Genomic DNA, 14,959 nt, shown 5'->3' on the forward strand with positions numbered 1-14,959 from the left:
ACTCTTGTTACATCTTATTCATTCACGCAGTTGCTGTTATTGGAAACTTCAACAATGGATGACGGGTTGATCACTACAGCATAGGCGGCAATCTCTGGTGGTAGTATATGAAGGGTATGTTCCGTCGATTGTACGATCGAGCCCCGCATCGCCTGCACACTTTTGATCACAGTGCACGACCTTGCTTTGTTGGAGTCAACATAGCAGTAGAGCGGGTGGCCAGCTCTTTTTGATGGCATATTGTGGGCTCCTCTTCGGAGAAATTTCTCTTTGCTTGTCTGAAATGTAAGCGGATGCATCCGCGGAACACTCTCAGGCCTGGGGTACTGTGGTTGCCACACCAGCATCAGAAACTACCCTTGCAGGTGGAAGAGCGGCAGCAGGAGGAGATAAACCGAAGGAGCAAGAAGATAAACAGAAGCAACAATCTGCAGCACCATCCACAGGAATCCCAACAGCAAGAGATGCAGCAGTAACGTAGCAGCAGCGGGTGAAAGAGGAGGAATCGATGGAATAGCAGAAACAGCAACGCTGCAGCTTCCGGAAAGCTGGGAAAAGCCCTCAGCCCGGTCTACGCATTCTTTGCTGGGAGATCATTTACACTGGGGCCTGTGCTGTTTGAGGAGAGAGGTGAGGGCAGAGGCAGCACGGTCCGTCTGAAATCGGAACATATCTCCTGCTTGAGTGGAGGCTGGCGACCGAGGGCCAAGTAAGCCAAACAAGCTTTTAACGAATCTCGGCACTGATGACGCGCGCATGAAGGGGGCATGGGCACTCTTGCATGTGGTGTTGCTTTGCAGCAGGAGTTGCAGCAAAAAGGTGTGTTGCAGCACACGGCTGGGCACCTTTTCGCTGCTGCTCTACTCATTTGGGCCGCCTTGCCCAGGGAACCTAACAGAAGGAGAGGAAGCCAGATGCCTTTTTAAAGGCTAGTCTTGACTCTTTTACAGCTAACAAAGGTCTCCTGCTGCCATCAACAGCAATTACCTGCACCAGGGCCAAGTGCACCAAGTCTGTGGCTTGTAGTCAGGAGATTACCGTCTGCATGAGAAGGCTGAACGTGTTTGAGATGTTTTTTGGCGTGTGTACAGCTGAAGAGATTCCGATGCATTTGTCCTCGGTGCTCGCGCGCCGAGTGTAAGGCCTGCTGAAGGAATTCCCCCGAATATGGGCCAACTAATGGCCGCTTCACATCCTGTTACATTGTTGATTGAATTTAAAATAGAACAATTATTTAATTTACTTCTCTGAGGCATCACTCGTTACTTTGCGCCCGTTAGCCGACAACGGAACAGCTTGCGTAGCGGCTGAAACCGACAACTGCGTCGTGGCTTACTGCTAAAAAAAGAGATCAGCTCGCATCTTCTATACTACCAAACACCGCTGCATTTTATTTTAAATTAAACAAGAAAAAATTAAGAAGAAGTACTCCGATGGCCTGAGGCTCCTGTTAGCTGCCGAGTGCTGCGTCCACTGGGCACGCGCACGCCCTTGGCTTCCTACTACCCATGCATTGCTTCTTTTCTTTGTCTGCTGAATATGCATATAATATTTGTACAAATTAAAGGGAATTTCACTCTCTTTGTATTCAGTCTAAGCCACTTTGCTGCAAAACGAAGGGGGCTCTACGCGCAGGGGTCCCCGCTAACTTGGGCGGGGTAGGAGCGAGAGGAGGCTTGTACATTTTGGTTCCTTCTTTTTGTGTGTCTATACCTTCAAAGGAATATTCAAGCTACAGTCACACAAGCCCATCACAAACAACATTGCATTCGGTGGATCCCGAGCTCCTCGCTGCTGCCGCTCGATAGTTGCTTACTGCCTGATGGTGCTGCAGCCATCGTACCTCTTCTAGTACACACAGCTTTGTGAACTGATACAGCAAACAAATTAAGACAACTGGAGGTCAAGGAGAGATCAACTCCGTCCCAGAGTTGGAAGCAACACCAGCGGCGAGGCGTGCACGAAGTGGCAGGAGAGGTTCGCTGCCTTTGAAGGGGTCTTTTTCCCGTTCTTCTTTTGCATTTCGAATAATCACATTAATAGCATCAATGCCTACCCATAGGCTCAGCAGCGGATACAGCGGGTATTTACCCGGTGGTGCTGCTGCCGATGAGGACCAGCAGCAGCAGCCTGCGCGTAGCGACACATTTTACGGCCGTCTCGGCTCGACTTCGAAGGAGAAAAGCCATGAGATGACTCCAACGAGGCGTGGTGAGGTGTTGCAGCAGAAATACGCATGCATGCAGTATATCTTGTTATGTTTACTAACGCATATACCGGAGCCCTTGAACGAACTGTTGTGTGCTGCCTGGGTGCTTCGCCTGCAGTCTCCTTCTCGCAGCTTTCTTCTCTTCGGAAAATTTGTGTCCGACTTTCCTTCGATGAAGACGCGTACCCAGGAGGGATTGACATTGGTGAGGCTGAGGGAATATGGCTTAGAGCTTAGGGGTTGGAGCCTGGCAAAATAGCTTGGTGCTCCCTAGTAATTGTCACTGCATGCATGCATTCATCATTCAAGCCTTTCCCATTCCGAGTGCAGCTTGAAAAAACGAACAAACAGAGTTTGACTTTGCTGTCGCCGTAGTTTTGCGGGGTTGCAGCTGCGCAATCATTCATTCATCATTTGCGTTGTGCCTGGTTTTGCTTTATTTCTCTGTTTTGTGTATGTGCAGATATATTTGCACTTCTTTTCGATACCGAGTGCTCCTTCGTTGACTGCATTTTCTACAAACACCCTGAAGATGCGAGCTCCAGTTTTTCTCTTAACCAAAAGACGAATTCTCTCGCTATTGATCTCGAGACCGTTCCTGACACCTGTCACTCCATCATCCTTGCCGCTGCTGTCTACACAACGGGCATGTCTATCGCGGGTGCGTGTAAAATACAGCTGGTTGCGTGTATCCTGTTGTGTGCGCGTTGTACTGGTGGGTTTGTCAGCGCACTTCCTACGGGCTGTACGGGCGAGCTGCAGTGCAGCTGCAGGCGCTTTAAAGGTGGTGGTAATCGTCAATACATAGAAACATGCGCGGATCCGCTGAGTGAAAAAGAGGCTGATTGTTGCGCATGCTTCCTTGTTTGCTTTCTGTGTTATTGCAGAGCTGGAGGGGGGCGTGATAGAGATATGCGGGGGGTTTATGGGTCCTGTTTTGTTCTCTATTCCCCTTCAATCTCTTCAGCCAAACACAAAAAACGCAGCGGACGCAGCGGGTTTGGTATTTTTCGGTATTTCGGAATTCAACGGCAAATGGAGATGCCGCAGCCTCGAGAAATTTTGCAAGGCTGAACTGCCGTCTTTGATGGAAGTTGCAAAGGCAAGAGAACAAGAAGAAATGATTTTTTTAAATATTCCCCCTCATAATCTCGTTGCTTTAATATTGTTTAATGTCGAACAGCTGCATTTCACTCCGTTGGCTTTCTCTTCTTGTGATTTCATGTGATGCGGACTTAGATTGTATTTTAGGGTTTATGCATTTCGTTCCTGTTGCAATTTCCTGAGCAGCTTTAGTTGTGCACAATGCTTGTTTGCTGGTGAATCTTGGAGCTAGTATCAGTATTACACTTGAATATAGTATATAGTAAGGCGAGAAGAAACAATTATCCAATAACGTGACGTTAATGCATTCCTTTTCTGGTCTGTATTTCTTTCTGAATTGAAGGAGGAGACCCAACAAATAGAAGCGGATTTCGCACTCGGAAATCTGAAGAATTTGCGCACTTTAGACTTTGTAGCGCGAACAAGCGAAGTAAGTGCTGCTTCTTTGAGCAAACTGAACCCATATGTATAATCCATATAATGTACGTATATAAATATATATATATGTATATATACATGTTTTTAATAGTCTAGGCACAGACGGATATGTAGGGGGGCTAAAATGATAATATGTATGAATATATGTATACTTGTGTAAACTTGTGCCCGACATATACATCTCATGTATGCATATGTGTAAAAGAACAGGCACAATTGCATGTTAAGGATTGTGAATGATAATGTACATATATATATATATATATATATATATATATATAACTTGCACATAGACACTTTTATACGCCTGGCGTCTTTAGATTTGCAAACAAATCTTACTGTTATTGCCATTCGGTGGTTTAGATGCTGTTTGTTTCTGTTCTTTGTGTCTTCAGCAAGCTTCATCTGCACTTCATTCAGCGTCAGGAAGAAGCAGCGACGAGGGTAAAAGGAATTTTTCCATTGGTTCCGAAAAACTAGAGAAACTGCAAAGCCGGTTGTCCTCCCTAAGGAGTAGCGGCGACAGCGGGGGAGGTCAGCGACGAAATAATAATAAATAACATATATAGTTGATATAGAATGATAATAAGATACATAATATAGGTGCATAATATAGGTGTATAATATAGGTGCAATATATATATATATATTTGTATGTATTGGTATAGTACATGAGCAGAAGATGCATTCACAGGTAGTTGGCGGGGTGGTACGAAGTGGGAGACACAGTTCCCTCGTGAACTCAGATCTGTATCTTTTGCACAGTTGTGACTGCCCACATATACGTGCAGTCATCCATTTAACATTGCATAAAGTAAGAGGCATGCTCGTTCTTTAGTCGAGGGAAGCCTCTCCCCCTCAGCAGCACACAAACTCATCCGAGAGTTCATGACTAAGTGCATTTGCATTTCAATCGTTGTGCTTGTTTGTATTTGCTTTCTGTGTCCGGTGTTCAATACACCATTTGCAACTCAGGCCCCAAGTTAGAGGCGCGTCTGTCTGCTGTTGAAGACGAGCAGAAACGGTTGTCTCGTCAGCTTAGTCAAATTGAACACAAACTCGATTTGCTTCTAGAGGGGATCAACAGTTAGCCAGGCCCCTAAACTAAACCCGAGCAGCTCAGGCCTGTATCGGCCTGCTGCTGCTGCTGCTGCTGCGCCATCAGCAGCAGTGTATAGCCTGCTGTCATTCACGTCATACACAGCAGCGCTTGCAATACTTTGCTGTTTAATCCCGGAGTTCCCATTGTAAGGGTGTTTGTTGCATGTAATGGAAAGTAGAGGGGACCGACTTTAGAGAAACTGTTCAATAATAAACGGCGTCAAAAGGGCTCGATTGTCCCCATTGTTCTGATTATATCTTGTGTATAATGGGTACACAGACGCGATGGTCTGTAGCAGATGGCTGTAGTTGCCGTGCTGCTAAGCCCTAATTCCTAAACCCTAACCTGCTGCTATAAATATAAAATGCATGTACGTATGAGGTATGTGGCGAAGACACTGAAGTAGTAATGACTCCAAACGCATCTAGATAATAATTAGCATGTGTAAATACGGAAGCAAGAGAGGCAGAAATGCACTAGGGAAGCTCTGCATCACTGTAGTGCCCAACAGAAGAGTTTACGCGCTTTCTTTTTTCTTCTGTTTGCTTCACCTAGCCGTCCCTAAGTAACCCAAAAGAATCCCAGCAGCTCCTCTTGGAGCTGTAGTTGAAAGACCGGAGGCTGTTCATTGTATAATTATTTATCTTTACTTCGTTAATTGTATTTTCATTGGTTTTCTATTCACTCAAGCAAAAGACAAACCCCAGAACAACCAAGCAGGTCCTTCTCGCCCTCCCTGCCCCCCACATAAACACTCAAATGTACAGCATCGTAAATAAATACGCCTGCATGTACATGTACATTTAAATGTAATGTACATTTAGATGTAATATATACACATTTAGGTGTAATATATACATTATATATAATATATACGATATATATTATATACATGTATCATATATATATTATATATATTATATATATGCGTTTAGGTGTATTACATATACAATTAGATGTAGTATACATCTAAATGTAATACACGTATAAATATATTACGCATCTAAATGCAGCATACATTTATATATAATATGCATCTAAATGTAAAATGCATTGATATTATATATACATTTAGATGCAAACATCCCAGCTTAGGACGTCCGGCATTGGTAGGCCTTGTAGAGCGTCTGTTCGTATTCTATATAGAAGTAAAACTAAAAGTGCACGAAATAACAACGTATGGGGGGAGGGGGGAAGCGGTGGTATGTTGAGGTGTATGTACACGAGCCCAACCACCAACCCAAGCGGTATACAGCAGCTCGAGTTAAAAGCCATAGCCCAGAACAGCGCCGCTGTTAGGAATATAGTAATACTCACTCAGCAGCATCGCTAGCACCAGAGTGTAAACAAAAGAAAGAAGAGATCCCATACGCAGCGCCCGCTCCGCCCACACGGCCCTCTTAGAGCCCGAAGGCGCTCCTGAGGCGTGAAAAACAGAAAGAATAAGAAAATTAACACATAAAAGGAAGCAAACTAACAACTGCGCTTCCCCCCTTGCTGCTCATTTTCTAGATGGCCTACAAATGGAAATTCTGCTGTCTTGGCTCTGCCCTTTTTTGTGCGTTGTACAGAGCTTGAGTTACAATAGAATATATTATATATATGTTGTATTGCAGATATATATAAAATTTATACTATTTCTTATTCGATGCATGATATATATTGCATATGTTTATTATATCGATACTATTTCTTATTTGATGCATTCTGTGTTGGTTAGCCTTTACAAGCTTATTGTGATTCATTCTTATTATTGTGTTCTACAAGAAAGGAAACACGCACCTAAAGACAAGCAAAACGCGACGCATCCAAGGGGAGGAAAGAGGAGAGAAAGAAAGACAGAGGCGATGATGTACGGCAGCCAATCTTTACCTGCGTCTCCTGCTTCTGCGTCCTGCAGCACGACAAAGACAAGCATTTTCCTCCGTTCTGCATGTCCTTTGGATCACTTTAAAGAATTTCCGTACATATTATTGCATGCAACAAGCCCCATACAACAACCAGCATCTCTCTTATGTCTCTACTCCCTTACAGAGTCCACAAAAACCTTCGTCTCTGCCTCTTCACCTTCTCCGTCGTCCCACATCTCCTGAACAAACATCGGCAAGGTGGTAGAAAGTAAACAAATACTTTATCATTATTAGTTCCTTCTTTAAAAAAACAAGACAGACGTACACGCCCGTGCGTGCAGCAAAAACAAACGGAATAAACAAGTCAATGCTACCATAAATAGTAGTTATTATTTCTCGTGGTATTACAAGAACAAGGGGAGATTTGACAAGAGAGACTACAGAAACTGACTTTTTTGAGATGTTCCTGTGTATTGTTTTGAGTCGAGGGTTGGCCCGGAACTACGTCTTTTCCCTGGACCATTTTGCCTCCTATAATACTAATAGCAACGAAGCCGCTATAGTGTGTAAGTACAGTTGAGAGCAGCTGATGCAGCTGCCGTCTACATGCAGGACGCCGCGGGGGTCTGTTCGAACCAGCAAAAGAAGCAAATAATAGAGGGGTCGGTTAAAGTCCCGCTAGCCTCTCGGTAACAAGAGGGAGAGAAGAAAGACAGCTTGCGCTTAGCATACAGCAGAAGTGCTGTGAGGAAGGAACCCTGACGACCTGCGAAGACACCTGAACACGCGCCTTCCAGCTGTGTAGATAAGAAAGCCACGGCTGGCGAAGGCGGAGTAGACACAGCTTCTGCTGCTGCTGCTGCTGGTACTGATGCTGCTGCAGTTGCTGCGGGGATATCGCGCCTTAGGCTATGGGCTAGCCCAGTGCGCAAGTCCTCCTAATAACACCAAAAAGAAGATAATGAAGTGATTTTCTGTGCTTGGAACAGAAGACTTCTTCTGATTCAACATAGACGGGACCCTAAACTTGCAAGGAACCTGCAGTACGCAGTGTCGCGACTGCAGTGGGCTATAGATTACGCCTCCTTGATGCGTTCGAGTTCCTCTTGACTTATTTTCTGTCTTCAAAAAAGAAATGAACCCTAATTTACTCACTAAATCACAATGTTTGATTATCAAGAAAAGCTAAGCAGCTAACGGAAACAGCCGGCCGCCCACAGACCTCCGCCCACCAGCCCAGCCCAGGTGCTGCTCTACGAGGCCCCAGTAACTTGAGATAGTTTTCAGGGTATTTCATCTGGTTAAATCGAAAGTGTAATTCACATAAATCTTAAAGAACAAAAATTCAGACTAAAAAAGCGGCCGCTCCAGCATGCAAATTGACAACCCCTGCGTAGTACTAAGCCCATGCTCCCCTTCGCCTCGCACCCCTTCCTCTCCCCTCCTTGAAATCTACTATAGAAGCTCTAACTAAATTTTGCAATATGTCAATTAAAGCAATTAAATGGATTAAAAGAAACTGTGCCGAAAAAAGACAATACAGACTCTCCTACCGCCCCCGCGCAGCCGTGCAGTGCCACCTCTCCAGAAATTCAGTTTGCCCAACTTTTGTTATCTAGAGCTAGAAAATGAGTACAACGCACGTTCGTTGTATATAAAAGTTGGTAGATCTGATTAATATATATATTTATATACTAGGCATTCGCTGCCTGTAGACTGAGGCGTCGAGTACTATTATCACGTTCCTATCCCGCTGCTACTTTACTTAGGTAGTAAGACTTGGTGGCGAAGTAAGTTTAAAGCGTGCTTCAACCTTTGTCTTGTGATGACACTCAAATTCCTTCCCGAACCTCCCCGCGACAGACACACCGACATAGAGCTCGACGCACGGCTCGCGTGTGCCCGTGTCGGTAGCTGTTATGCGAGGGCTTTGATCTACGCTAAGTGTGCTTGTCTGTATAGCAGGAGAGCAGCATAATAATACTACCCCAGCAACGAGGGCAGTTAAATGTCGGTAGTAATCAACACGAGATCGAGACGAAGTCTCAACGGCTATTGAACCGGCCCTTAACTTCCCACTGCCCCCATTCCCATGAACAGAACAAACCAACTCTGCTGCCGCCTCGCAGCGGGCCTGAAGAACGCACCCCCAACTTAACCGCTGGTTCGGTCATAAATGAACAACAACCATCACAACAAGTATTTACACCGTAGACAGCAACCCTCCGGTTTTCAATTAGACGGAGCGCGACGAGTTGTTTGTTTACAGCAAAATAGCTCGCCATACACACTGCAGCGCCCCTCAATTGGCATAATCGAACAACAGCGGCACCGCGGCGTAGCAAAGAAATTCTCCTCCTCCCCCGTTAATATAACTGCACAAACAACTCGCTGCTGCTGCAGCAGCGTAGCTGTTTGTTGCCTGCTCGCTTTCTTCGCTTCATTGGTTAATGTATTGAGAAGCGTCAATCGTTGCAGGCATTTCCGGGATGTGCACCTCAAAACGTGTCTGCACATCGTTCAACACATTCGTGTCTTCTTGACTCGCCACAAACGTCACCGCTAATCCCTTTGTTCCGAAACGGCCAGCGCGGCCAACCCTGAAAAGCGGAAAATAGATTATAGCAACACAACATGATTGGTTCTTTCTCATCTAACAACCCTTAAGCAAGCCCTGTGACTCGTCGCTTTAAAGAAGAGCACCTTCCACTAAAAAAGAAACATGTTGAGGAAACGGTGGTGGAGATCTGCACATAAACCTGAATGCCTATCTGCCGTCCTTTGTCTACAAAAGAAAACTTTCTGCGCCTTTCTTACCTGTGCAGATACGAGTCGCTGCTTTCAGGCATATCGTAGTTTACAACGATGTTGACGCGTTCTATATCAATTCCGCGGCCGAAGAGGTCTGTAGCGACCATAATGCGCTTTTCAAAGTTCTTGAATTGCTGGTAGCGGTTGATCCTGAACACCAGCGCAGGAGCCGTGACGGAAACCTCTAAAAAGCAAGAGGAAAACGCGAGAAACTGATGAACAAACACCCCTTAATTCCGATGTTTCTCCGATTTAAAACAGATTTCCACCCGATTTTTTTTTCAATCACCTTTCTTCCTGATCGAGGCCAGCATGAATGGCGATAGAGGGGAAGTTGCACTCGGTGAGGAGTTTGTTGAGCGCCTGCGCTCTAGAGACGGATTTTACGAAGATAATGACTTGATTGAACTCGAGAGAATCCAATAAATCGTTCAGTCTTCGGTTTTTGTCTGCTTCTGCCAGCTTGACGTAATACTGCAGCAACCCGTGCAGTGTTAGCTTGCTCTCGTCGTCGATGAACACCTCCACTGGATTCTGCATAAACCTCTTGCAAACCGCTCGCATCTCCCGCCCCATCGTGGCCGAGAAGAACATGACTTGTCTGTCAGACGCAGCAGCAGCAACACCATCACCACCAACTGCAGCACCAGCTGCTGCACACCCTGCAGCAGCATCTGCTGCAGCAGCCCAGTCGCCCTAGAAGCCCCGAAGGGTATTGAATAGAGCAGCAAACGCGGCACGAAACAGTTTAAGAACCGAAAAGCGCAGCAAAAATGTTTCCTTAACGACATCATCACCGCTCGACAGCAGAACACAACAGCATCGTGGATAGAAAAGACGCCACCGGCTGACTTCTTCTTTGGCGTGGAGACGAAGATAGACTGTACGTCCTTGCGCATGTCAAGCTTCTCTAGACATTTGTCGCATTCATCAAGGACAAAGTGAGCGATCTTGCTGGGGTCGAGGTGTTTGCCTTTAAGCAGCGCGAGGACTCTGCCTGGAGTACCGATAAGAATGGAAGGAACGCGCTTCGGGTCTGAAAGCAGTTCGATGTTCTTCTGAATAGGTACCCCGCCGTAGACGACTTCACACTTTACGTGCTTTAAGTACTTGCTGAACCTCTCAAACTCATTCTTTATTTGAAACGCCAGCTCACGGGTGTGCGCAAGCCCCAAACACATCACCCCAGGCACCGCGCTGCTGTCTGCAGCAGCAGATGCAGCAGCAGCAACTCCCTCGGCGGCTTCGCCGCCCCCGGGGCGCTTCGCTGTAGCCCCTGCTCCTGCTCCTGCTGCTGCGGAGTCGACGTTCAGCTGCTGCAGGATTGATAAGACAAATACTGCTGTCTTCCCCATGCCGCTCTTCGCCTGACACAAAATATCTACACCGGTAATTGCATGCGGAATCGTCTCGTGCTGCACTTCAGACGGATGTTCAAAGCCTGCAAAAAAGAAACCCAAACAAAACACAAGCACAAACAAATGCAAATAAACGCCACTTATGCTTTCCACAATGCACTACACGCGTATAGCAAACACAGAGGACGACTGCGGACAAACGCAAGAAACAGAGCATAATGAACTCAACAAAACCGAGACGAACAAACAATGAAATCCCATTCGAGCAACAGCTAAACATACACCCAAAAATAATCAAATGAATTCCTACAGACAACCCAAGCAATACGAGACGCAAATAAGCACACCACATACGGAACGCAGCGCATGCTAAACCCTGAAACGCCATTAAGCGTCAACTGACACATATTTTAAAACATAAATAGCGACAAAAAACCCGCATACGCGACTGTTAAGGTATTTATAGATGAAAGCCACTACACCCGCAAACGCCTGTACGCCTGACAGCGAAAGTCTAGTCTACATGAGACATTGCGACGCAGGTAAATACTTGAACTATGTTCATAAGCAGTTGTGTTTATTAGGAGCAATGCTCCCTAAGAAATGTATTTATAAACATTGCCATTTATCCTTCAAAACTCCATCAAATGGTGCTTCTATTTATTTACCTGCGTCCCCGATGGCTCTGAGAAGTTCGGGTTTAAGGAAAAAGTCGCGAAAGCCGCTGGCGTGAATGGAGACGTAATTCCCTCGACCTACTGCTTCCTCCCCCACACCCTTCTCCTGCATGCAAACCCTAAACCCTAAACCCTAAGCCCTAATCCCTGAACACTACACTCTAAGAAGGCACCACCACCATTCTGCGGTAGAGAAGGAGGCCTCACAAAGAACGGCCGCAAAATCGCGAAGCAGCCAAGCAGAAGATGTAAACAAACGAGAAGAAGAAAGCTCTTCCGCATTAACCCATGCTGAAACAACCCCCGATAACAACCTCATACACATGTAGACAATCATCACTTGAGAAACCTCCACCGGGGCCTCCTCATCACTGCCCCCCGCAAAAGCCGAGGATTCTTGGAGCCCACCGATCAATAATAATAAATTGCTGAATACTTTTCTCGAGATGTGCATAAAGTAACAAAAATAACATCAAGAAACACCCGAAAGCCCCACTCCTCCTACGGACGCCTTGCATTATTCCCTTGCGCCCCTTTCCCCCTCATGAAAGCAGTTAGCAATTGAAAGCAAAAAGGAATAAATGCTGTTAAATGGTTCAGAGGATTAAAATGAAGGAAAGAGGGCGGGAAAAGGGCAAAAGAACCCGAGTGGGGGAACCAGCCGCCAAGGAAGTTGCGTTGCGATGGGGGCCGGGGCAGGTTGCCCTGTATTTGAATATTCTCTTTACCTTTGTGTCATTTTGCTGCTCATCTTCCTCATAATCGACCAATTCGTCGGCGGGGTTTTGCTCGAGAGCCGCCATTTTGAACAGGGGAGGTGTCTGAGAAGGAGGTGCTGCTGCTGCTGCTGCCGATCTTGCCGCTGCCTCCTGCGCGGTAAAAAAAGAAAAAAGGCAAAAGTCCTTTCGCAGCGGTTTAAATTCAACTTCTTCTGCTGCTAAGAAATTAAATTTGCGGAAACAACGAACAGATTCAACAAACCCAGACAGGGCCGCCCCGCATGCAGCAACGGCCGCTCAGCCCTCTCTCCCCCCCGTACATTTAACGCCGCAAGCCATGTTGTGGACGTCTGCTACGAGAATTCCCCTCTTTTTAGGCAATTCTTAATTTGAAAATTGCACAGCAAATACGTTTAGTCTCTATTTACCTCATATATTGGCAGAGCTACGAACGCAGCAGAACCCCTCATCCCCACACCTCGTAACGCAACTACTTGCTCTCTTACGAGGACCGTCATGAGCTGCACGAAAGGTCAAATACTTAAACTAAGAATTGCTTAAAGACACTGGAGAGCGTCAGCTTCAGTTTCCATGCTTCGCGGACACAGCAGCTCCACAAAGGCTTAGGAATGTCTAAATACGGAACGGTGGCTGCTTCTCATCATATGCACTACACGTTGTTGTTGCAATTCCCTCTGCATGTTAACTCCATGTGCCTCCATAGCTAGGGGGCCATGTGAGGCAAGTGCTAACACTGCACACAATTGACGAACACAGGCCCTCCCGGCAAACATGAGCTGTAGCACGCACGGTCATACGCAGCGGTTCCTGGTGAGTATGAACCACTTTGTTATTCCAAAACATCGAATCACCTCGTGTAGCGGGAGGCTCATCTAGGGAGAGGTTTACTGAGAGACGTGATTTAGGCTGGGGGCGGGACTACAGATCCGAGCGCGGGAGAAAGCAGGAGTAGTGGTAAGGGAGACGGGGGGGAATGGCGAATGCCGACGTTGCATATTTTTGCCGCTGCAGCTGCCGGCCATCATCCTGAGACGCCTTTGAGGAAGAGCGGCAAGGCAGCTGTTCATGTAAGGCGCTCTTTGCCACGCGCCTATGTTATGAGCTGCTCTTTAATGCACACCTCGTAGCTTGAGCACGAAAAAACAGTGAACCGACGTCGACGCTGAGCATAAGAACGTGCGTGAAAACAGGGTCGATCCACTCGTAGGAAAGGACTCCAGCAACCAAAACTATGAAAAAAAGCGCGAAGGTTGCCCGCTGCGGCGGAGCTAGCCATGGATAGAGGGAGGCGCGCAGCTCACAGCTGAAAAATACTTGGAGAGGCGCAGAAGACAGAAAGAACTGAGGTTCTCTCTTCGCGTTATGCGCGCATAGTAGGCCATCAAAGTGACCGTCCTTCCGGTTTTATTGTTTTGTTTACCTCATCATGGCCCGGTAAAGCATGATCTTTCGTTTTCGCACCTCACCTTGTGGAAAAGATGCTGGAAAGTATAATTGGCTGAGTCCACGCTGTGGCTGAAGAGATGTGAAATCCCTGTGGTTATTCTGTAGCGCTCAACCCATCATCTGTCGTTGAGCATGGAAAGAGATGCAGCCGCGGGAGGATCGAAGGAAGAAGACGAACGCGATTTAGAAAGGAAACGGGAATCATGGCCGATACGCGCAGATGCGACGGAAAGTTCCTGGGAGGTGGGGCGCTGGAAGAGTGCATCAGCGGTCATGTTGGTGACTCCCCTGATATAAATGACTGCGAAGTCGTACTGCGTGGGCTTGCAAAGCCACCAAAAAACTCTTTCGTTATCGAAGTATTCAAAAACTTTTGTCGTTTGTGTCAGGCGTCGATTAGCGGTTGGAACAGTGAAATGCCTGCCACTTAAGCAGTGTCAACCCTCCATTACTCTTCAACAAACAGCGTAAAACTTGATCTGACTGGCCATACATCTGCTCTCTTCCTGTTCACCGATGTGGGTAGTAGGCAATTATTTTAGAGCTTCCGCAAAAATGTGAATGTAAAGGGAAGCGGCCATTGCAGAAACTGCCCCTCTTCAAACTACAGTGCTAATGAGTCCAACGAGAGTCTTCCATATTGGCCGAGGACCATAGTGAGCTCAAGCGAGTCGACATACTTACAGCTTAGAAAAACAGCTGGCCCGATCATTCTTTAGGCGTTCTGGTCGCAGCGGCCCAAGGGGTTGAGGCTGGTGCGGAGACGGGGAATGCCATGAATGGCAGCACGCCTTGCTGCAACTCTCCTTCCAAGGCAACTCCACGCGTACCCAGCTGCAAGGCCATCTTAGTAAATGTAGCGACTCTGTAGACAACTGCAACTTCCTTGGCCCTTAGCAGCTAGCCTGCGCCCCTTTCTTTGCCTGACTTCCACTTGAACCGCCCCGCCCCTGCTGCCACTGTGCCAGCACTGCCCTCGAATCAAGTGTTCAGAGGTATCACCAGTGTAATTTAGTCAAGCGATGCTGTTCTCCCAAGGCTGCTTCCGCTGTGACGGGAGCTGCAGTTTTTGAAGAGCTCCCTGAGGGCCCCCGGGAGGGTTTTTCGGAGGGGCCGTCAGGAGGCTCCCTCGGACGAGCCCCCTGAGGTGGGTGCCTCCGGAGGGTCGTTTTGGTGGCGCTATTCCTACATCAGGGGAAGGTATTTTAGCTGTTGATCAGGAGG

General features: G+C 46.9%; 3 protein-coding genes across 3 annotated transcripts; 1 reads left to right on the plus strand and 2 right to left on the minus strand.

Moving 5' to 3' along the window:
• Positions 1-2,048: 2,048 nt before the first annotated feature.
• On the plus strand, positions 2,049-3,437 carry EAH_00034110 (hypothetical protein, conserved; the record flags this gene model as incomplete). The annotated part of the gene is made up of 4 exons (XM_013395822.1): positions 2,049-2,211; positions 2,328-2,414; positions 2,673-2,870; positions 3,097-3,437. The coding sequence occupies 4 exons, from the start codon at positions 2,049-2,051 to the stop codon at positions 3,435-3,437; spliced, it is 789 nt and encodes a 262-aa protein (XP_013251276.1).
• Positions 3,438-6,117: 2,680 nt separating this feature from the next.
• EAH_00034120 (hypothetical protein, conserved) lies at positions 6,118-7,226 on the minus strand (the record flags this gene model as incomplete). The annotated part of the gene is made up of 4 exons (XM_013395823.1): positions 6,118-6,272; positions 6,636-6,747; positions 6,886-6,942; positions 7,155-7,226. The coding sequence occupies 4 exons, from the start codon at positions 7,224-7,226 to the stop codon at positions 6,118-6,120; spliced, it is 396 nt and encodes a 131-aa protein (XP_013251277.1).
• A 1,917-nt stretch (positions 7,227-9,143) lies between these two features.
• Positions 9,144-12,352, minus strand: EAH_00034130 (ATP-dependent RNA helicase, putative; the record flags this gene model as incomplete). The annotated part of the gene is made up of 6 exons (XM_013395824.1): positions 9,144-9,303; positions 9,521-9,664; positions 9,804-10,115; positions 10,367-10,955; positions 11,541-11,655; positions 12,278-12,352. The coding sequence occupies 6 exons, from the start codon at positions 12,350-12,352 to the stop codon at positions 9,144-9,146; spliced, it is 1,395 nt and encodes a 464-aa protein (XP_013251278.1).
• Between the last annotated feature and the right edge of the window lie 2,607 nt (positions 12,353-14,959).

Source organism: Eimeria acervulina, genomic scaffold (genome assembly GCF_000499425.1).
Source record: "Eimeria acervulina Houghton genomic scaffold, Eah_scaff345, whole genome shotgun sequence".
Classification (NCBI taxonomy): Eukaryota; Apicomplexa; class Conoidasida; order Eucoccidiorida; family Eimeriidae; genus Eimeria; species Eimeria acervulina.